This window comes from Bos indicus, chromosome 5 (assembly GCF_029378745.1).
Source record: "Bos indicus isolate NIAB-ARS_2022 breed Sahiwal x Tharparkar chromosome 5, NIAB-ARS_B.indTharparkar_mat_pri_1.0, whole genome shotgun sequence".
NCBI lineage: Eukaryota > Metazoa > Chordata > Mammalia > Artiodactyla > Bovidae > Bos > Bos indicus.
In genome coordinates this window covers 40026470-40049804 of record NC_091764.1, presented here as the reverse complement: position 1 = coordinate 40049804, position 23335 = coordinate 40026470, and the positions used below count along the sequence as shown (strand labels likewise).

At 35.4% G+C, this 23335-nt stretch overlaps 1 protein-coding gene across 4 annotated transcripts in view; it reads left to right on the top strand.

The window, feature by feature from the left end:
* CNTN1 (contactin 1) overlaps window positions 1-23335 on the top strand; it is a 404757-nt gene that overhangs the window by 212459 nt on the left and 168963 nt on the right. For 3 of the 4 annotated variants that reach the window (XM_019960785.2, XM_070789264.1, XM_019960786.2), the window contains 5 exons: window positions 2543-2679; window positions 3916-3948; window positions 13446-13578; window positions 17651-17823; window positions 20050-20145. In XM_019960785.2, coding sequence (XP_019816344.1) covers window positions 2619-2679; window positions 3916-3948; window positions 13446-13578; window positions 17651-17823; window positions 20050-20145 — 496 coding nt within the window. In that variant the 5' untranslated portion in view covers window positions 2543-2618. The remainder of the gene's footprint in view (window positions 1-2542; window positions 2680-3915; window positions 3949-13445; window positions 13579-17650; window positions 17824-20049; window positions 20146-23335) is intronic. The other variant, XM_070789265.1, reaches the window with a different exon arrangement.

Here is a 23335-nt window from a genome sequence, read left to right as displayed (position 1 = left end):
AAATATGGTCTTAAAGTCCATCACATTTAAAAAAATAAGTAGTACTCTACATGTCATTATGATGCAAGAAATCAGTACCATTTTATTTTGGCTGCTTTAGATAGCATTTAAATATATTTATATATTGATAATAATAACATTAGGTATTTTCAGAATTGCTTTCATGCTCTAATTTATATTTTACATTCAATTCTATGTCATGAGATTCTTATATTCTATTTCTACATAATCTTTGAAAATATGATTTCATGTGTTTTCAAATTGAAGAGCCTATTGTGTCTCATTGAAGAAGTCAAGTCTCTTTGTAATGCCCTGGAATATTTGAAAATTTGTTATAGTGCCACCACCAGGTCCATCTGAGACATATTTTGCAGTGTTTTTAATAAATGATTGACATGCCAGAATTGAAAGAGACACGTGTACCCCAATGTTCATCACAGCACTGTTTATAATAGCCAGGACATGGAAGCAACCTAGATGTCCATCTGCAGATGAATGGATAAGAAAGCTGTGGTACATATACACAATGGAGTATTACTCAGCCATTAAAAAGAATACATTTGAATCAGTTCTAATGAGGTGGATGAAACTGGAGCCTATTATACAGAGTGAAGTAAGCCAGAAAGAAAAACACCAATACAGTATACTAATGCATATATATGGAATTTAGAAAGATGGCAACGATAACCCTGTATGTGAGACAGCAAAAGAGACACAGATGTATAGAACAGTCTTTTGGACTCTGGGAGAGGGAGGTAGGGGATGATTTGGGAGAATGGCATTGAAACATGTATAATATCATATATGAAATGAATCACCAGTCCAGGTTTGATGCAGGATACAGGATGCTTGGGGCTGGTGCACTGGGATGACCCAGAGGGATGGTATGGGGAGGGAGGTGGGAGGAGGGTTCAGGATGGGAACACGTGTACACCCGTGGTGGATTCATGTTGATGTATGGCAAAACCAATACAATATTGTAAAGTAATTAGCCTCCAATTAAAATAAATAAATCTATATTAAAAAAAACATGCTTTCAAGTTTAATACTATGTAGATCCAAACAAGTCTGTCATTGCACTGACCTGTGTACACATAAGCGTTCCTGTTGATCTGTGAACTTTTTAAGGGCAAGCAGACTATGCTTTCTTTTTGATTCTTTTATCTGCATGCTTGGTCACAGATGGATCTACAAAGGTGATGATGAGGCTTAAGTCAAAGAACCCCTCACTAAAATGAAGCTATTTCAATGCCTTGAAACCAAAATAATCATGTGGTCAGAAGTTTTTACAGAATTTTATAAAAGCAAGATATTTTACTTAGACTGATGCATAGTTTTGTAGCGTAGTTTATTTATTTATTTATTTATTAGTATTTTTTTAATTTGGCTGTGTTGCATCTTAGTTGCTACATGTGGGATCTTCCATGTGTAGTGCAGGATCTTTCATTGCAGCTCATGGACTCTCTAGTTGTAGTGAGTGGACTCAGTAGTTATGACACATGGGCTTATTTTCTCCATGGCATGTGTGATCTTAGTTCCCTGACCAGGGATTGAACCTGTGTCCCCTGAATTGCAAGGTGGATTCTTAGACTTCCCTGACCACCAGGGAAGTCTCTGTAGCTTAGTTTATATTAGTAATTTTGTCTTCTTATCTTTAAAAATAGCTCTCCAAATTTTAAAGATTTTGACATACAAAACCTAGCTTCTCTCTTATAAGGAACAATTATTTACATTTTCTTGAATGAATAAAGGAAAAAAGTGAAAGCAGGGAAAAGGAATAAACAAGTTATTAATCTATATACTTTAACATTTAAAAATTTAGGTTTTCTGGCAAAAATTTTCCATAAACCACCAACAGGCAATCTAAGATATAACTCTTGTACAATGTCTATGAATTTATAAAATTCTTATACAGATATGGTTGTGGTGATGATTTAGTTTCTAAGTCATGTCTAACTCTTGAGACCCTGTGGACTGTAGCCTGCCAGGCTCCTCTGTCCATGGGATTTTCCAGGCAAGAATCCTGGAGTGGGTTGTCACTTCCTTTGCCAGAGGATCTTCCCTACCCAGGGTTTGAATCCGGGTTTCCTGCATTACAGGGGGATTCTTTTACTGCTGAGCTACTAGGGAAATTCTTATACAAATATATGTTTTACTAAATCTTTCTACCAGTGCTTCAGGTCAATTTAATCTTCAGGTAAAATAGTTGACATTGAAATGTTCACAACTCTGCTATTTGTAAAAAGATTTTACTATACTCAGTTATTAAAAACTTAAAAAAATATCAATTCAGTTACTTGCTCATGTTTCTTACAATGTCAGTACTGGGAAGAAGCTGAAGCCCTGATACCGAATCTACTCTTTTCATTATAATATGATGTTTACAAATGTATTTAAATAAACTAAAACTTATTATACAAATAAGAAATATAAAATAAAATAGAATTGATAATATTGTTGATGCCAAATGGTGAATATTTTCCATTACCTTTCTTTCCTTTTTCTTATCTTTCCTCTTCCTTCTTCTCTTCTCTTTATGCAGGTGTTTAATATTATCCAACTGCCATAAAGTTAAAGATTTTTTTTGAAATTTGAACCTAAATTCTACTGAACACAAGATGAAAATGTGGTTACTGTTCAGTCTCCTTGTAATAATATCTTTTAAAACTTGTCTATCAGGTAAGAAATATCCTGTCTATAACATATAACTTCCACAATTTATGTCAATGTAATTAATATTCTTTTCACTATATTGAGTCTAGTGTATAAAGTTCAGAATTAATATTTTCCTTTGCCATCTGGGTCAGGCAAGTAAATGCATATATATTAAGCCTGACACTTTTGTTCTTTTTTCTTTTTAGTTTCAATTAAAATTTCATAAGATAAGTTAATCGATCTTATATAGTGATGTGCTGGTAAATGGTTAAAATCTGAATATCTGGGAGGGGAAAAATATCCCTGCTGTAGCATTTGTCAATTCCTACAGAGTAAATTGTCCTACTGTTGTCATTTTCAACTTGAAACCATGTACGGTGGTGGGAGAAGAGTTATGCAATAGCGCACCATCATATAGTATGTTCACTATAGGGGTAAAATCGACTTAACCTCATTAGTATACATAAAAGTAAAACATAGTAAAATATTAGAAAATAATGGGTTTTAAGCTTTTGATACATCTGTCTATTTTTTACAAGTTAATATAATTTAATTTTTATTATTGGCTGGTCAATCTTTTGAAAACAATTCAAAAATAATCTACAGTGTATTCAAGGACTTAAGAATAACAATGCAGTTTTAAGTATACCGTAGTTTTAGGATAAACAAACACTATATTTCTATTTTTCAAAGATAAGTGTGAAAGATTAAAAAATATTTCTAAAGGCACATTGTATTTTTATCTGAAGCAGTGTGTTTTCTAACAATATTTTATAATACCTCTGTCTCAATTACCTTAATTCAGCACTTGTTGAGTTGCTGTTAAGTTCAAGATATAGATGGATCTTATATTTTCATTTATGAACCTCCCTTGATTGCTTTAATAATGAACTTGATGGGCACACACATATAGAACTATTTGCATATATGCATATATATTATTTAATATAATAAAGAAAATTTGTGGTAAGGTTATTATTGCTGTCTACATTTATGAATAAAATAAAGCAAAGATATTCTTATTAGTACTGAAAATTCATGCCAATTCTTTAAAATTTTTGGTGCTGTAATTATAAAAATGCAAAGATAAGAAATAAATATTTCCAAAGACATGGTCATACTTCAGCCTTAATGGTGAAGAGCTAATAATCTAATTTCATTAACTAATATCTCGTTTATTTGAGTAACATTTGAAATCAAAACAAAGAGCAGCTTTGGGATTAATATTTTTCTGATTTTTGTCTTTTTTTTTCTTTTTAGAGTTTACATGGCACAGAAGGTATGGTCATGGAGGTAAGTTGATGAAAGGGTAACTTTTTAAGTAGATTTCTTCAAATAAACCATATTTCATCCCTACATTAAGCTATTAAGTTTTTAAACTTATAGCAAGTGGTTACAATTAGAGCACTTGGGAATTTTGTAGATGTTTTATCTGAGGTCTTCATGTAACTTATTTGATTACCAAAATAAATGAATAGATACACCACAAGCAAATATCCAAGTGGAGGATTGTAGCAGATAGAATATATTCAATGCAACCTGTATTTTCCCTTCATGTTTTATAATAATCCTATAGTACTTAATTTTGCAGCAATATTTTTAATATTGTAAAATTCTAGCTTGTTTTGAAAGCCTTCTGCTTTGCTTCAAGAAGAAGAATTAAAGTTAATAAGCTTGGAACCTTAAGATTCAGTTTAATTGGAAATCCAGATAATGGAAAATTTATTATTTATCTTTCATTAAATATAATTAGTGATCCTGATAGTTTAGATTATATTTCAACCACTGAATAGTTATTGCTAGAAATATAGACTGGAAAAAATAGTCTAGAGTAAATCAGTCTGGACTTACATATTCAACCAGGTATTCACTATGTGATCTTGTGCAAATTATTCAATTTCTATGAGACTTACGTTTCCTACATGTAAAAATCACAGGATTCTTGTGAACACTAAAAAAACAATGTAATGATAACTTACAGCACTGCTGCTGCTGCTTTAAGTCGTTTCAGTCGTGTCCGACTCTGTGCGACTCCATAGACGGCAGCCCACCAGGCTCCCCCATCCCTGGGATTCTCCAGGCAAGAATACTGGAGTGGGTTGCCATTTCCTTCTCCTATGCATGAAAGTGAAAAGTGAAAGTGAAGTTGCTCAGTCGTGTCCGACTCTTCGCGACCCCAAGGACTGCAGCCCACCAGGCTCCTCCATCCATGGGATTTTCCAAGCAAGAGTACTGGAGTGGGGTGCCATTGCCTTCTCCGACTTACAACACAGTGACCTACATAGTAAACAAATAAACATGGTAACACTGGTAATCATTGAAAGCCACAGCATAGTGGTAGGAGAACGAGTAATTAAAAGAATCACTGAGTAATCAGTGCTATTGCTTCCATGCCAAAGCAAGAGTTTCATGCCAGAGTGAGTCAGAGTCTCCATCGATAGGGGATTTATAAAAAGGAAAGTCTCAGCAAGAAGCATATCAAAGCTATTTCTGTTTCTTCCTTGTGAGTTAGCCTATATAGTGTGAGTGTAGGCTATATAAAGATCAGTGACATATGCTCCTTGATTTCAAGAACCTTACATATAATAAGGAATAATAAAAGTAAGTGGGTAACAAATTCATAAGAAAAATATGATAGGCTTTTTAAAATAATTGAGGAATTAATAAATATTTAATGATGGAGCTAGTAGGCAAGGGAAACTGCAAGTATTTCAATTATTAGAAATGGAAATAATTCTTAGAGAAAGTAGAACAAATAAGTACAGAAGTGGGTAAATATGGACTGTGTTAGGTCACTAATTCAAAGAACACTTGTTCTGAAGGATGTTAGTAGGACTTCATTGTCAAATAAATTTGAGAAAGGCTAGTTCATTAAACTTCAACAGTTTATTATTATGTGTGTCATTTTTGTTCAGTCCCTCAGTCGTGTCTGATTCTTTGCAACCCCATGGACTGCAGTAATGGACTTATTAGTTTCCTAGGACTGCTATAGCTATAATAAAGCCACCAACTGGGTGGCTTAGAACAACAGAAATTTATTGTCTCACATTCTGAGACGAGATGTCCCAAAGAAAGGAGATATCAGAGTCAGGTTTCTGCTGAAACCTGTATGGGAAAGCTCTTCCTTTCATCTCTCAGCTTCTAGTACCCCAAACACTGGGCTTCCTTTGTGTCTCAGATGGTAAAGAATCTGCCTACAATGCATGAGACCCAGATCAAGAAGACCCCTTGGAGAAGGGAATGGAAACCCACTCCAGTATTTTTGTCTGGAGAACTCCATGGACAGAGAAGCCTGGCAGGCTACAGTCCATGGGGTCACAAACAGTCGGACACAACTGAGCGACTAACACACACACACACACACACACACATCCCAAACATTCCTTGGCTTATGGCAGCAAACACAGGCAGATATAAGGTAGGTGTGAACAGATGCCCAGATTGTTACGCAAAACACAGTGTCTAGAGCTTGAGGTTGCACCATAGGTCAAGGAAGTGGTTGTCATTAATAAATGTGAAAGGCTCTTCTTAGGCAAATAAAATCATGCAAGGAAAACTTAGTCAACAATTCTGATAACCTGATCTTAATTTTCCTTCTAATAATTGGATTCCTGTACATTCTCAAGACCAACTTGTTATATTTTAGTTATGATATATTGCTGCACTGTTACCTATTACCCATGAGACTAAAGAACTGATGAACCAGAGTATTCAAAGCTTAAGCCCTAAATGTCCTTATTCTCCAGAGAAGGCAATCGCACCTCACTCCAGTACTCTCGTCTGGAAAATCCCATGGACGGAGGAGCCTGGTAGGCTGCAGTCCATGGGGTTGCAAAGAGTCGGACACACTGAGCGACTTCACTTTCACTTTTCACTTTCACCCATTGGAGAAGGAAATGGCAACCCACTCCAGTGTTCTTGCCTGGACAATCCCATGGACGGCGGAGCCTGGTGGGCTGCCGTCTATGGGGTAGCATAGAGTTGGACACAACTGAAGCGACTTAGCAGCAGCAGCAGCAGTCCTTATTCTCTTATCAGTGAGGAATGTTTGAAAATGGAGATAATAATAATGCTTTGAGCCGATTTAAATATTGTCTCATTTAGAGAGTTTACTGTATTTTAAGAGGGCTTACAACACTCCCCAGGCCACATCCACTGAATATTGCAAACACTAAAAATTCCAATATTAAACTCTGCTAAAATTTTATTCTCATTGCTTTGTTCCTGAAACTCTCATTAAAACATACTTATGTAAAATCATGTTTGAAAACTAACAGATTAAGATGACATATTACAGAATAAGAAATAGGATTTCTTTCACTGAATATAAAATGAATAAAAATAGCTCTCAAGCACAAATTGTAATGATACTTTCAATTTCCAGAGATAAAATAAGATAGCAAGGTTACAGTGGATCATCTCTACATAACAAGAGGTGAAGTATTTCATTTAAGATCATACACTAACTGACTACATTAACTGTGAGACTGAGAATGCTACTGAAAAAAAGCAGCAGTTTTTGCCTTTCTGTTAATCTTCTTGATCAAATTTAAGAAATGAACTTACTTCTGCAATAGATGACCACTATATGGTAGAAAATAAATTTTTATTGAGTAAATCAAAGAATGATTTGAAGTAATTTTTTCAAGTAGCTTGAGAAGTTATCTATATAACTGTGTGCTCCTTTTTAGAAGACTATATCTAGCACAAAAAAAGAGCATATGTTTTAAAAACAACCTTATTTTAACATATTTTCCATTTGTTTCTGTACCCTTTAACCTCATAATACTTCCAAAGCATGATAATTTGTCATCTAATTATTTCCATTGCCCTGGAAATAAAGCAATGGATAACTTAATTTTTGTTAACAGAGATTATAATGCTTGTATTAATGGATCCTTTGCTGAGCCTTGTGTTGTATTACCCCTGAAAGTTCTTTTTCCTTGATCTGAGTGCCCTAGCTCAACTAACAGAGCAATGAGCTTGGATAGTCTTCAAGCGGGTTATGAAGCTTACATTCAAAAGTTAACCCTGAGCATACCAAAGCAATTTGAAGCCAGTTATGAATAATTTATCTCCCAAGAGCCCAAATATATCCTCAAAATAAAATGCATATTGTAATTGGTAAACCACCCAATGAAATACATTATTTTATTCAGGCTTGAAAATATTAGAAAAGCAAGAAATATTTATAAAATTTATAAATATATGCTAACATTTTATAAATAACATTTATAAAATAATACTAACTGGAAACACAAATGTGATATCAAGTGTGTCATAGTCTCCTTTTGTTCTTAAAATGGGCAAAAGGAAATATCTTAAATATAATATTTTGTCAAAATGGAAAAATTCAGTGTTTTATTGGAAATTAGTTTCATATTTTATCACTTAAATGATTCATTGTCTCTTTCTGTAAAGGGCAAATGGAAATGGAGCACTTGGAAATATCTGCATATAATTTTGGAAAAGTACTTGTGGAGAATAAAATAGCATGGGGCACTGATAATATTCAGTTTGGCCTATAAACTTCAACCCAACTCACCCCCGAAGTGTTTTATCTTTACTTCAATGAGTAGAGGGATTGCCAATCAATAGACATAGTCTTATCATTATTAACATGTGGCATTTCATTATTTCCAATGGAAATTGCCATTGCTGATATCTTTTCCAGAAAGAAACATGCCTTATGATCATGATGAAGAAACCATAAACATATGTTCAGTTTTCTAAAAGCTGATGAATTTTTATCTCAAAGTCACATATCTTAAAATCAAAAGATATCCTATCAAAAGAAACATTTAAAACCATGCATTTTATGAAGATATGCAAGTGTGCAACTAACCCCTACCTCCACACAGATGTATGTTTGTGTGCAGCTGTCTTTGTATTTCAAGGCACCATACAATACTTGAAATAATCAAGGCAATTAGGAATGAACGAAACTCAACTACTTCAAATGATAAAACTAGTTATTTTAAGAAAATTAATAAATTTTTAATTAAATTGTGAATTCAGGATTGTTATAATCCCAATAAGGCTTCCCTGGTGGCTTAGATGGTGAAGAATTGACCTGCAATGCAGGAGATAATGACAGTACCAGAGGACTTTTTAGAAGCAGGTACTAGACAGCCCAGGATTAGCTATTTCTACACTGGAAATACAATACTATTGAATCTTTAGTTAATGCAACTGTGCACCTACTGAGATGAGTTCAAATTTTTTTAAATTGTATGTGATCACAATTATTAAATGAAGTACATATTTAATTCAGTTCAGTTCAGTTCAGTCGCTCAGTTGTGTCCAACTCTTTGTGACCTCATGAATTGCAGCACGCCAGGCCTCCCTGTCCATCACCAACACCTGGAGTTCACTCAAACCCACGTCCATCGAGTCAGTGATGCCATCCAGCCATCTCATCCTCTGTCATCCCCTTTTCCTCCTGCCCCCAATCCCTCCCAGCATCAGAGTCTTTTCCAATGAGTCAACTCTTCGCATGAAGTGGCCAGAGTACTGGAGTTTCAGCTTTAAGCATCATTCCTTCCAAAGAAATCCAAGGGCTGATCTCCTTCAGAGTGGACTGGTTGGATCTCCTTGTAGTCCAAGTGACTCTCAAGAGTCTTCTCCAACACCACAGCTCAAAAGCATCAATTCTTTGGCCCTCAGCTTTCTTCACAGTCTAACTCTCACATCCATACATGAATTAGTGGAAAGTATTTCCAATTTGCTGCTTATTCCAAAATTCTCCAATGTATGTTGAAATGGACCTAAGGAAAATCTGTAATCTTGAAGACCTAAAATTCTATTAACAGTGTCTTTCACAGAACAGAACTTTTAAACTTGAATAAAGTCCAGCTTATCATTTTTTTTCTTTTATGGATCATGCTTTTGAAATCATGTCTCAAAATTCTTCACCATATGCAAGGTCTGAATCAAGTTATTGACTGAATTAAGGACAACTATAACCTCTAGTTCATTAAACTGTAGCCTCACAGAAGACCATTTAAAATTCTTATGTTAACTCTAATGTAACAAGTGGAAACTCAAGATCTATCCAGTGTAGATAAGTCGACTTCTGTTTAAGCTTTATAATTGCACCAAACATTCATTCCTCTTTAAATTTGATGATGTTTTCTGTTGATAATGATAGTAATACCATAATCATCGAGCTTGTATATAAATACAATGAATTTAGAAGATATTCATGAGCTTAAACTCCCCTAAAATATATTTATTTTAATATTCTGAATAATTAGTATGTTTAAATTTTTTTAATTGCTCAGAATTGTCACACTATTCATTATTCATCAAAGGTTGAAGTGAGAATAGTATTCATCTTACCTTCAAGAAGAGAATCAAAATATGTTAATAAAATTGAACTTCACGGCTCATCTTTTTAAGCATTTTTGTGTAAATTGGGAAGAAACAGCAGAAGCTTCGAAGCAGCAGGGTTACTAAATTGTTCCAGTTAGTAAAGCTGGGCAATTGACAAAGATTCAAAGAAGAGTTCATGAGATTGTTCAAGTGGGAGAAGAAATATCACATGACTTATGTCATAGATATGTGCTTAGTCGCTCAGTCGTGTCAAACTCTTTGCAACCCCATGGACTGTAGCTCACCAGGCTCCTCTGTCCATCGAGACTCTCCAGGCAAGAATACTGGAATGGGTTGCCATGCCCTGCTCCAGGAGAGCTTCCCAACCCAGGGATCAAACCCAGGTCTCTCGCATTGTGGGTGGATTCTTCACTATCTGAGCCACCAGAGAAGCCCAAGAACACTGGAGTGGGTAGCCTTCTGCAGGGGAACTTACCAACCCAGGAATCGAACTGGGGTCTCCTGCATTGCAGGCAGATTCTTTACCAGCTGAGCTACCCAGGAAGCCCTTTTTATCATAGATAATTCCAAGGCTATTTCTTTCTGAAATCAAAAAATCTAGAACCTACATACAAATAAAGGTCTTGTTATCAAGGATTTGAGGTTCATTACATGTTTCCCATGAAGGTGAAAGAGGAGAGTAAAAAAGTTGGCTTAAAACTCAACATTCAGAAAATGAAGATCGTGGCATCTGGTCCCATCACTTCATGGGAAATAGAGGGGGAAGCAGTGGAAACAGTGTCAGACTTTATTTTTGGGGCTCCAAAATCACTGCAGATGGTGACTGCAACCATGAAATTAAAAGACGCTTATTCCTTGGAAGGAAAGTTATGACCAACCTATATAGCATATTTAAAAGCAGAGACATTACTTGGCCAACAAAGGTCCATCTAGTCAAGGCTATGGTTTTTCCTGTGGTCATGTATGAATGTGAGAGTTGGACTGTGAAGAAGGCTAAGCACCAAAGAATTGATGCTTTTGAACTGTGGTATTGGAGAAGACTCTTGAGAGTCCCTTGGACTGCAAGGAGATCCAACCAGTCCATTCTGAAGGAGATCAGCCCTGGGATTTCTTTGGAAGTAATGATGCTAAAGCTGAAACTCCAGTACTTTGGCCACCTCATGCGAAGAGTTGACTCATTGGAAAAGACTCTGGTGCTGGGAGGAATTGGGGGCAGGAGGAGAAGGGGATGAAGGAGGATGAGATGGCTGGATGGCATCACCGACTCGATGGACGTGAGTCTGAGTAAACTCCGGGAGTTGGCGATGGACAAGGAGGCCTGGTGTGCTGCGACTCATGGGGTCGCAAGGAGTTGGACATGACCGAGTGACTGAACTGAACTGAACTGAACATGTTTCCCTATGATGCTATTTCTTTCTAAAGGCCAGAAAACATTGGGCATCATCATGTAATTATTAGAAGCAAAGCAGAAAACATTATAGTATTTCTAGTTTTTCATCTCAAGTATATGGAAATAAACAGCTTAGAGCAGGACTTCAAAAATCATTAGAAAATGACTTCTGTGAACACCTTGCATTCATCATCTTACTTATGGTTGAGTAGGCCTATGGAGTCCTTAGAGAACATGCCCCAATTCCTTTTTTTTTTTTAGTGTAAATACAATATGGAACGAATGACTTGTATAAAACAACAGCTAAGAAACCAATGTTGAGCTAAATCCCATTTCCTCTAGTTCCTCCAGTTCTGATCCAGTGATTTATCTGTGATCTGAAATAGGATGATGCTATATAATGTAACTGAGATCCATAAATTCTTGAATGGCATTTTCAGCAAATTCCAACTAAAAGTGAGGCTTCTCCCTTTGAAATATTTCAAGTCAGTTTAGAAAAATTAATACTGGGAAAATTAATACTCTTCATACTGGGAGAAACTAACTGAGGTTTTTGATTAATCATCTGTATATACAAAAATGTGTATTGACATGATGCTTGTGGCACCAGAATTAGAAGAATGAATAAAATTCGGCTTCTGAAACTTTTGGAATTAGTCTAAATGGTGAGATATGTAAGACATGTAAATTAAATTTTGAAAAGATCGGCAAATTCATGAGAATGTGGGTTGTCTCAATGTAATTCTTACAGTAGTCAAATGAGGTAGGTTTTAATATTATCTCCATCTTATAAGGGGTGACATCAAGGCTGGAGATATTAAATACTTTTTCCAAAAGCACTGATAAACTTCACTAAGGCAAGATTTAAAAGATGTAATTAAACTGCTTGTTAAGAGAAACTAGAAGAAAGCTCTTATCCTCAAGTTTAACGTTAGAATAGCCAATTTTTCAGTATGACATTTACCTTACACTCGCTCTTAAAAAAATAAATTGAAAGAGTGAACCATAGCTTTTGATTAAGCAGAGACCTACAATGATCCCATGTAAGATATTCCTCCTTTCTAGCCATATATATATATATATATATATATATATATATGAAAGTATGAAGTCATCTGGAGTGTCTGGCTCTTCACTGGGCTCTATAAAAAATGTTCCAAACTGACAACATGTGAGTGATTCTCTTCCTCATCCTGCTGTGAGGTGTCACACCTCCTCTCCAGAGGATACGCTGTCAGGAATGAGTGCTTCAACACTGGTATTTTTGTGGTAGATTTTAAACCAGCTGGCCAGATCCCATATCCACTTACTGATAACTCATGGATTGTTCAGTAATTTACAGATTGTTCTAGATGCTACCAGTGCTGGTCACATGTTTAAAGAGAAAAACAAAACAAGAACTGCCCCAAGAAAAGGACCCATTTCCTCAGAACTTCTAGAAATATTTCATTCTATTGTTCAAAAATTGTTAAACAATTTTTATGTTCCACACTGCTAGACAGCTGTGGAGGAGAGTGCGGTATAGAATTTATGGCCTCTGCAATCTAGTAAACCTTTCCCCAGGCATCTGCAAAACCATAAATTGCATCAAGAATCACAGCAGCTGTGTTAAGTGCCATAAGCCTGCTAGGGAGTTATGAGAATGTGGACCTAAAACTAGGTCACTAAAACTAGGAGGGTTTGAGAGTTGGGTTCCCGAAGGAGCTAACTTTATGATTGTCATTAAGGATTGTACAAATTTTGATGGGAGGAGAGAAATGAGATGGTGGTTTCAGAAAGAGGAAAAGCTCAGAGGCAGGAAAGGATGGCTTGTTTGAGAAGCACTAATTAGTTAAGCATGGCAACACAGAGTGCTTTTCAGAAGATGATGAGAGATAAGTAGAAAAGAATTTTGAATAAACCTAAACATTTTCCTCAGGATCATAGAGGCAAACATCTTTGGTTCAAATGACACTGGAGATCCCATGTTTCTGACCTTTCTTTCAAAAAAACCTTTTAAAATGTACTCAAATTTTCTTTGATTTCTAAAATAAAGGAATATAAAATAATTTTATTTTTCTTATAGTTTCTGAGGAAGACAAAGGATTTGGACCAATTTTTGAAGAACAACCAATCAATACCATTTATCCAGAGGAGTCACCGGAAGGAAAAGTTTCACTAAACTGTAGGGCACGAGCCAGCCCTTTCCCAGTTTACAAGTAACGTACCTCACTGCTCTTTTCAGAATGAAGTGTTGGACTAAGATTACAGATCAGCATCTATGATCCTGTATCTATAGAGAAAGCTATGGCCTAAAGCTTTCTACGAAATCTAGGGTCATTATAAAAAATATTGTCATACAGCTAATTTTTTAAAAGTTGTTTAATATTGAAATAGTTTTCTTAAACATATGCATATAATTCACTTCCTATTTCCTGCGCAGAGAATGCCAGTACCATTTCACATTATCACTTAAAAATTGGCTAATGGAGATTATGCTATTAAGTAAGAAAATGGTTACATGAAAAATTTAAATATATTTAAAATATATGCACTTGAGGATAAACTGTTTTTGTATTTATTGGCCTGCTGCTGCTAAGTCATTTCAGTCTTGTCCAACTCTGTGTGACCCCATAGACGGCAGCCCACCAGGCTCCTCGGTCCCTGGGATTGTCCAGGCAAGAATACTGGAGTGGGTTGCCATTTCCTTCTCCATATATTGGCCTAGATAACTCATATATACAGATGACAGATAATAGTCTATATTAACCACATTTAAAGAGCATATTACATAGATAATTCTAGAAAACACCATTTTTCAGTAGTCTCAGATCTATATGCCAGACAACAAAACAAATTCCTTAAATGACTCTATCAGACAATCTATATATCTCTTCATGTTTTTTCTGGAGTACCTATTGACACTATCAAAAATAAATTTATGAAAAGTAGCAGTCAGTTTTCTTGCTTCAGGGTGTTCGGAAAAATATATTAACAGTTTCTAGTCTTATATAAAGAATAAGATTTTAAAATTAACCAAATGCCAATGGATTTTGGTTCCATGAAGACAAAGCAAGTGATTGACAGGAAAATTGGGGCTCTCGTGTGTTCATATCATCTGAGTTAATTGAAGGTTGTCACTCAACAAAGTTGATTTTAGTGGTAGATTTTTCTTTTCATGGATAGAAAAACAACTCTTCTTTTTTTTTTTTTAATTTTATTTTATTTTTAAACTTTACAAAATTATATTAGTTTTGCCAAATATCAAAATGAATCCGCCACAGGTATACATGTGTTCCTCATCCTGAACCCTCCTCCCTCCTCCCTCCCCATACCATCCCTCTGGGTCTTCCCAGTGCACCAGCCCCAAGCATCCAGTATCGTGCATCAAACCCAGACTGGCAACTCATTTCATACATGATATTATACATGTTTCAATGCCATTCTCCCAAATCTTCTCACCCTCTCCCTCTCCAACAGAGTCCATAAGACTGTTCTGTACATCAGTGTCTCTTTTGCCGTCTTGTACACAGGGTTATTGTTACCATCTTTCTAAATTCCATATATATGCGTTAGTATACTGTATTGGTGTTTTTCTTTCTGGCTTACTTCACTCTGTATAATAGGCTCCAGTTTCATCCACCTCATTAGAACTGATTCAAAAACAACTTTTCATTGCTATTAAAAATGTATTATCATGAAGAATACACATTCCTTTCATTTCATTATACTTGAACTCATTTCCTAGTGCCTCTAACTATAATTGCAAATTTTTTCTTAAAATAAAATTTAAATTTATATGCAAACTCACCATCTTGGAGTGCAATATAAGTGGATATTTTATAAATTATACAAATAACATATTTGTTCTGAAAATATCTGATGGGCTAGATTTATTTCTACCCTTAAGTCATTCATAATGGGAGTTTACATACATAACCTTGGACTTGGCATAGTGTAACTAATGACAGGCCCTAGAGAAGTACAGAATTTTACATCAAGTACAGAATTTTATAGGAAAGGAAGCTGTGACCTATATAAGTAAATTGACTTGCTCCAGACCTAGTAAATCACAGCTCTAAGACTGAAACACAAGCATTATGACTTTCAAGGAAACATATAATTTTTTTTCAGTATTCATCTATCTAGACAGGTTGATAGTATTTGAAAAGCTATTTCAGTGATGGTTATTCTGTGATTCTCTTTCCTTGGCATTCATACACATGGAACCTAAGCAAATCAGCCTCCAGGCTCCCATGGAGAATAAAAGAACAGAAAGAGGTTGTTCTCAGATAGTGTTCTAAGAACGTGGGCTTCTCTTTGCTGCCCCACTGCCACCATAGAGACTGTAAGAAGCAAAGTTTTACATCATTAAAATTGTATACATATTAACACCCCCTTACATCTGCCTCCCTCAAGTCCCATTTAGTTTTCTTATCACAATTTAAAAAATAACAATAAGAAGCAAAACTTTGCTTGGCAAATATATCACCAACTTCCTCCCACAGACTACATAATCATTTAAGTCCCCAGGGCAAGTATGCCCTTATTATCTATACAGTAATATAGAAAACTGATGGGAAGAAGTAGATGTTTAATTGTTGTGAAGATGGTCTGCATTTGACAGCAAAGTAAGAAAAAATTATTCAGCTCATGATGTAGCTTGTCTGACAAAAGAACACTTGCCATGATGAAAATTTACTTAATATTCAAGGAAAGCCATACTAACCTTGGTAATCATGCAATTTGTCATTCACATAGTACTTTGATATTTATGGTATGTTCTGTGATAATTTGTTATTCATGGCAACATCATGAAAGATAAAACAGGGAACTTTTTTACTTATCAGTCTTGAGACTTTCACTATCTTGCCCTGTCTCCCACATTAACAAGAACTCAAATAAAAATTGTACTTAAGGCTGTGTGAAAGGGATTATAACAATGGTGAATATCCCAAAAAATTAAATAGACGAGTGAACTTACCTAATCACAGCAAGATTTAATCATTATATCACATCAGGAGCAGAATCAGACCCACTGGGAAGAAGTTAAAACAAGAAATAAAAATTTGGAGTGAATATAATGGGGAGGAATGTATATTGATATCTTACATTTTGATATAACTAGTGCCTCACAAGGGAAACCACTGCCTTGGCAAATGCTAAGTGACTCGACACTGGATGGTTCAGGCAGGGACAATATTGCCACCAGCTAGGATGAAGGGGATGATTTGTTCATAGGGCTGATATTTGGTAGGTTTTGAAAAGCAAAGCATGGTTTTCTGTGTTTGCTTTTAAATTACTTCCCACACTGTAAAAATTAAAACTAAAAATGTTCTAGTAGTTCGATTTATTAAAAATATTATAAAATTATTAGGCCTTTCTGGCAAGATGCTAACCCTAATCAGAATTTTGCAGCCAGGACATGAATGATGGGGCCATAGCCCACTGGTTGACATAGTTCTTGTCTTAGAACACTGCAGAAGACATGAAACCTTAACCCTAAAAGAGAATGATTATAAAATTATGCAGGTGGTCAGCTTAATTGAAAACTACTTTATATATGCAATCCTCTCATCATCTCACCATGAAAGTTTCCTGATTCTAGTTAGTTTAGATTCTAGATTCCTGTTTCTAGTTAGTTTATTCACCGTCACCATCAATATACCTGCAATAATGTATCTGTGGCCTGGAACCAAGACCCAATTGACTTCAGCCATTTTCAAATGGTGTGATCGACCTCTAGTGGTCAGAATATGACATTAAATGAGTAAAACCCTGATTTCTATTGGTTTGTTTTATTCAAAATGAAATTTTATTCAAAAATGACTTTGATATTGATATCTAATATCTTATACTTTGGTATCTTATATTGATATCTTATATTTTATTTCTACTATAGCAATATTTAAAATATTTATATAACATTTATTTATTCATGAATCTACCTACTCCATAAATAGTTATCATTTATGATGCATGTATATCTGCTAAGAAACCAGTTTATGTAGCAAAAGTCAATTAAATATTTGTCCTTTGGAATGCCTCATGCTAAAAAAGGAAATATCTCATATACTTGAACATTTACCTTTCTGTGCCCGAACTAAATTATAAATCATGAGCCCAGAGACATGGAATTATAGAATATGTAGAAATACCACTCTGAGTCAGCTACTTAATCACCTTCTTTCATATGGAGCTGTACTCATTTTATTTTAGAACAGTGTTATCCCAGTATACTGATTTCAGTCCTCTTGACATTTGATATAGCATTTACTTATTTTTTCATAGATGGAGAATGAATAATGGGGATATTGATCTGACAAGTGATCGGTACAGTATGGTAGGAGGAAACCTTGTTATCAACAATCCGGACAAACAGAAAGATGCTGGAATATATTACTGTTTAGCATCAAATAACTATGGGATGGTCAGAAGCACTGAAGCAACCCTGAGTTTTGGATGTAAGTAATTGTGACTTTAAAATGGGTATGTGCATTTAGGTGAAGAAAATTTTAGACATTATCAGAAGAATTAAGCAAAAAAGGAGAAATCGAGGAGAAAGAAAAGCAAAAGAAAGACTTCTAGATGAGGTGGGCTTTACAAGATGAGTGGGCCTTTATTGTGTGGAGAAGAAAAACAATTCCAAGAGAGCAAAGTATTATGAAAAATATTATGAATGCATTTAAAGTAGTGAAAGATAACACTGGAAAATAAACTAAGGTCATGTTCAGAAAGATCTTGAATAAGTTTCTAATAATTACTCTCAATGGAAATACTAAGCTTTGAATTCTCACTGGGGATGATACTGTCCCCACGGGAGTGAAAATCAGTTCTTGGAGGCAGGGAACCATTTTATGTATTACAACACAATGGTCTTATTCCTTAGTATTTAATTTTTCTTGTTAGTAATGAATTAAATGTTAACTGATTTAAGTTTAAATTAAATAAAATTTCTCCTTTTAGGGACAATAATAATGAGAATACTTTGAGAAACATTGTGCTAAACTAAAAGTTAGAGGTTATTATGGAATAAAAATGTCTATTGGGAGAGGAGTTAGACTAGATGTTCTCCATACGTGATTTTATAAGTCAGCATTTAAATATTTTGCAAAATGAATTATAGGATGAAAGTGACATTTTTAAAAGGACCCAAGTGGTACTGATTACCAGAAGGGAGTGAGACAAAATCAGCAAGTGCAGCCAGATTAAATTCATGTGGTGACAGTGAGAGGGCAAATGATAAACTCAGTCCTTGAGGAAATATACAACAGATTCACTGAAGGAAAAAGACCTTGAATATTTTCTTAAGGAAAGTCTAGTCAAAGGGCAGAAACATTTTGCTCTCTTTAAAATGGAACGGGAGCAATTAAGACCAATATCAAGGATAAAAGTAAGCGCTTCAATGGTCTCTTCGCATTTAGAGAAGACATTGTTATCCACAGTGAGATAGACCCCAACTAAGTTTTAGAATAGGAATGGCATTCCAGGGAGGCATCAGGACAGGAAAAGTAGATTTGAAGGGTTCTTTGCAAAAAGGTAATTATTGGAATGATAATTTTTCAGAGACATAAACATAAAGAGAATTAAAAACTAGATTTCATAATTTGAGTACTGATCACAGCATATTAAAAAGCAGAAACATTACTTTGCTGACAAAGGTCCATTTAGTCAGAGCTATGGTCTTTCTAGTAGTCATGTGAGAGCTGGACCATAAAGAAGGCTGAGTGCTGAAGAATTGATGTTTTCAACTTGTGGTGCTGGGGAAGACTCTTAAGTGTCCCTTGGACAGCAAGGAGATCAAACAGTCAACCCTAAAGGAAATGAACCCTGAATATTCATTAGAAGGACTGATCCTGAAGCTGAAGCTCCAATCCTTTGGCCACCTGATGTGAAGAGCCAACTCACTGGAAAGAACACTGATGCTGAGAAAGATTAAGGGAAAGAGGAGAAGGGGGCTACAGAGGATGAGAAGGTCAGATGGCATCACCAACTCAATGGACATGAGTTTGAGCAAACTCTGGGAGATAGTGAAGGACAGGGAAGCCTGGTGTGCTACATACAGTCCATGGAGTCGCAGAGAGTCTGACATGACTTAGTGACCGACACCAACTTATCACACATAAGGAAATGGAGATGAGACAAGACTGAAACAGAATAAGAACCAGTAACATAAATGAAGAATCAGATCCAAGCAAAATGTGAGTTCCAAATACACAGAACAGAGTGAAGGAAATGAAAACTGAGGAAAGTCCAGAATTTGAAAAAGAGCAAGATTATCGACCTTCACGTTCCTCAGCTAGGATTCTGCCCTTCATCCTTACTCCTTCTCCCCACTGGACTCCTCTCTCCGACTTTCTCTGGTAAAGCCCTGGGTTTGTCTGTGCACATTGTATTTCCAGATATTCTTACAGAGAGTCTTCCTAAATCTGAAGAAAAGTTTAGAAAATGCACAGTCTTCCGGGTCGTCACAGCAGTTATACAGATGCGGCCAATGTCCATATTCTTCTGTAATGTGTGCACGTTCCAGCGTCTGAAAAGGCTCGAATAAGCTTTTGATAAGCTTCACCAAACCAACAGAGAAATATTGTATCTAAAAGTGAATTAGTAGCTGAAAAAGAAACTTTAATGAGTATCAATTTTTCTATTGCCCAGAGAATGAATGTTTTCCTTCTTGCTTTCATGATTAGATCTTGATCCTTTCCCACCTGAGGAACGTCCTGAGGTCAGAGTGAAAGAAGGGAAGGGAATGGTGCTACTCTGTGACCCTCCATACCATTTCCCAGGTAAACTTAGCTCTTCTATGATTATAAGCATCTAGGAAATGAAGTGGGAACACTTTTATTTCTTCATGATATTGGAGCATTTATAATTAAGACTCAATATTTGTATAACCTTATAACACATCACTTACTAGAGCTTATAGATGCTTGCTTTTTTGATTCTTTAAACAGTTGTCCCTAATTACAAAGGTCTATGATCATTTCAGCTTATAAATAACATGTATGTTGGATTATGTTCCTATTAAAGTCCTGTTACACTGGAGAAAATATGGTAGATTTTCTACAAATAATTCCTGTAATAGAATAGTACCAAGGAGGAAATAATCATTTTATTAATAATTTGGCATCTAACATATGCTGCTGCTACTAAGTTGCTTCAGTCGTGTCCCACTCTGTGCGACCCTTGAGACGGCAGCCCACCAGGCTCCCCTGTCCCTGGGATTCTCCAGGCAAGAACACTGCAGTGGGTTGCCATTTCCTCCTCCAATGCATGAAAGTGAAAAGTGAAAGTGAAGTCGCTCAGTCGTGTCCGACTCTTAGCGACCCCATGGACTGCAGCCAAATATACTAGGACCTGTAATTAAACACCAGAAAGAAAGAGACATAATAAATTATTAATCTCTTTAGGAGTTCTAATCCACAAACAGAATGTGAGTTACAAATACATATAGTAAAGAAAACAAAAGCTGAGGAAATCCAGAATTGGATACAGAGCAAGATTGTTGACCTTCACGTTCCTCAGCTAGGATTCTGCCCTTCATCCTTACTCCTTCTCCCCACTGGAGTGCTCCCTCAGTCTTCCTCTGGTGAAGCCCTGGGTTTGTCTGTGCACATTGTATTTGAAGCAAAGTTTAAAACATGTGCAGTCTTCAGAGTTGTCACAACAGGTACACAGGCCCTGCCAATGTATCCCTGTACACAAGAAAGGGGCTAAACTGAAGTTCATCTGTTACAAGATTCAACTTTGGAATACATGTTTTCAGTAATTTGATATGGCTAAAATGAAAGCTACAAAACCATTGATTAAAAGATGAACACTGCATATATAATATTTTCACTCATTTCATTTATCATTTTCTTCAAATAATATATTTATACCATTTTTCTCTCATAAAAAAGTATTCTGGGTTCTTATAGTTTTAATCTTATGTCATAAAGTTGTCTCTAAATATCTCTATATAGAATGATTCATAACAGACTATTATAAGTCTGGCATATATTAATATGGAATATATATACATGCACATATATACTATTCTGATTATGTATAGATAATAGACAGTTTATAATCAAATGTTGATCACTTTTTTCTTATAACTGTGGGAGAAAGAGAATTAGTTGATATACATAGGAGACTCAGTAGACATGAGTCTGAGCAAACTCCAGGAGAAAATGGAGGACAGAAGAGCCTGGCATGCTGCAGTCCATGGGGTCACAAAGAGTCTGACATGACTTAGTGGCTGAACAACAACAAAAGGAGAAATTTATGAATTCAAATGTTGTAAAAAGTTTTTCAATGAAGGAGTGGTCTTTTTTTTTTAAAGAACTGACAAAATTATGAAAAAATACCCTCATGTTCATAGTGTTTCCATTGGCATCTGCTTTGAGTGAGATTTTCATTAAAGGGCGTTGAGCAGAGGAATCACAGGACATCACTTAAGTTATAGAAAGGCAAATCTGGTTACTGTTGTAAGAAAAGACTCAGCAGAATATAAAAGTGAAACCAGGAGCTCAGTTAAAGGTATTGCCATCATGTAGGCAATGAATATGGACCAGAGCAGGGGAACTGGAGGTAGGAAGAAGTAGTTAAATCAAGATATATTTTGAAGGAAGGGGTAAGAGTACAGGCTGGTAGACTTTATGTGTGAGATATAAGAGAAACACAGGAGTCAAGATGACATCAAAGTATTTGTCATGAGCTCTGGAGAGAATGGAGTTGTCTGGAAGAATAGGTGTGGATTAAGAGTGAGGGGCCTAATTTAAAATTCCAAAAAGAGTTGTTCAGTTGGCAGTTCTATGAGTGTGGAACCCAGGGGCAACATCTGAGGTAGGAGTATCAGTTTGTCATGCAGCATTATATAAACTGTTTTCAAAGCCATAGGACTGCATGTCATTACCTAGGGAAGTAGTATAGATAGATATATGGGGAATGGTTCAAGGAACACAAACTATGGGATTTTTCTGAGATGAGTCTGGTTTTCAAGCCTCTGTGGCATCTTTACAACTTTGTTGACTGAAGAATTTCATGGACCAAGACTAAGGTTGGTAGAAGCTTCAAATCATTAAGCCAAATGAGTGTATTACCTCTTCTTCCTGATAAAGATAGAAATGTTTACATGGGTAGGGGCAGGACTGGGACGTCTTTTAAATAAGCCAAAGAAACATTATTAATCACAGAATAGAACCTGAACAACTCATCTCCACTTGTGCTCTTAGTGGATTACGACCTCTTTGAACATTAGACATGACACCTTCAAATATAAGAATGGACATATGCTTGAAGACCATAGTGTGTATATATGTGTGTACCATTTTGCCATTTGCATGTCATAAATCTATCTTTCCACTATATGCAGTTAAGGTTTTGTATATTGCAGTTAATATTTCATGGAGTTGAGGTATAAACGAACCGACCAGGTTTGGATTCTGAACCTCAAAGAACATTATATATGCAACTATTTATAGTAGTCAAATCTTGTTGGCTCTATTTGGTGATCTGATAACCTAAAATTTACTCCTTACTAAGTCAACTTAACTTAGCCATAACTACATCTCAGTTTGCTTGTTCAAAATTTGGGAGTAATAATTCTTGTGCCACCTACTTCACAGACCTTGTTATGAGATTCAAATTTAATGTTTTTAAATTATAAAATGGATATCTAATTTAAAAGGATTATTATTAAATTAAATAAAATGTATTTAGTACATTTAATGTTATATTTTGAATCGCCATTAAAACAAATAAAGTACATCTCACTTCACTAAGAATTTTTTTTATTCATGGCTATTGAATTCACCTCTGATTTATGCACAGGAAAAAGATCTAGGGGACAATCTCATCATTTACAATCACTACATTTTTCTATGGATTTGGGTGTTCTACAATTTCTTGCAAAGAGGAAAACTCTTATTTGAACCAGTTGTTTATTTATTAGGAATACTTATACATACCTATATCAGTAAAAATGTTGAT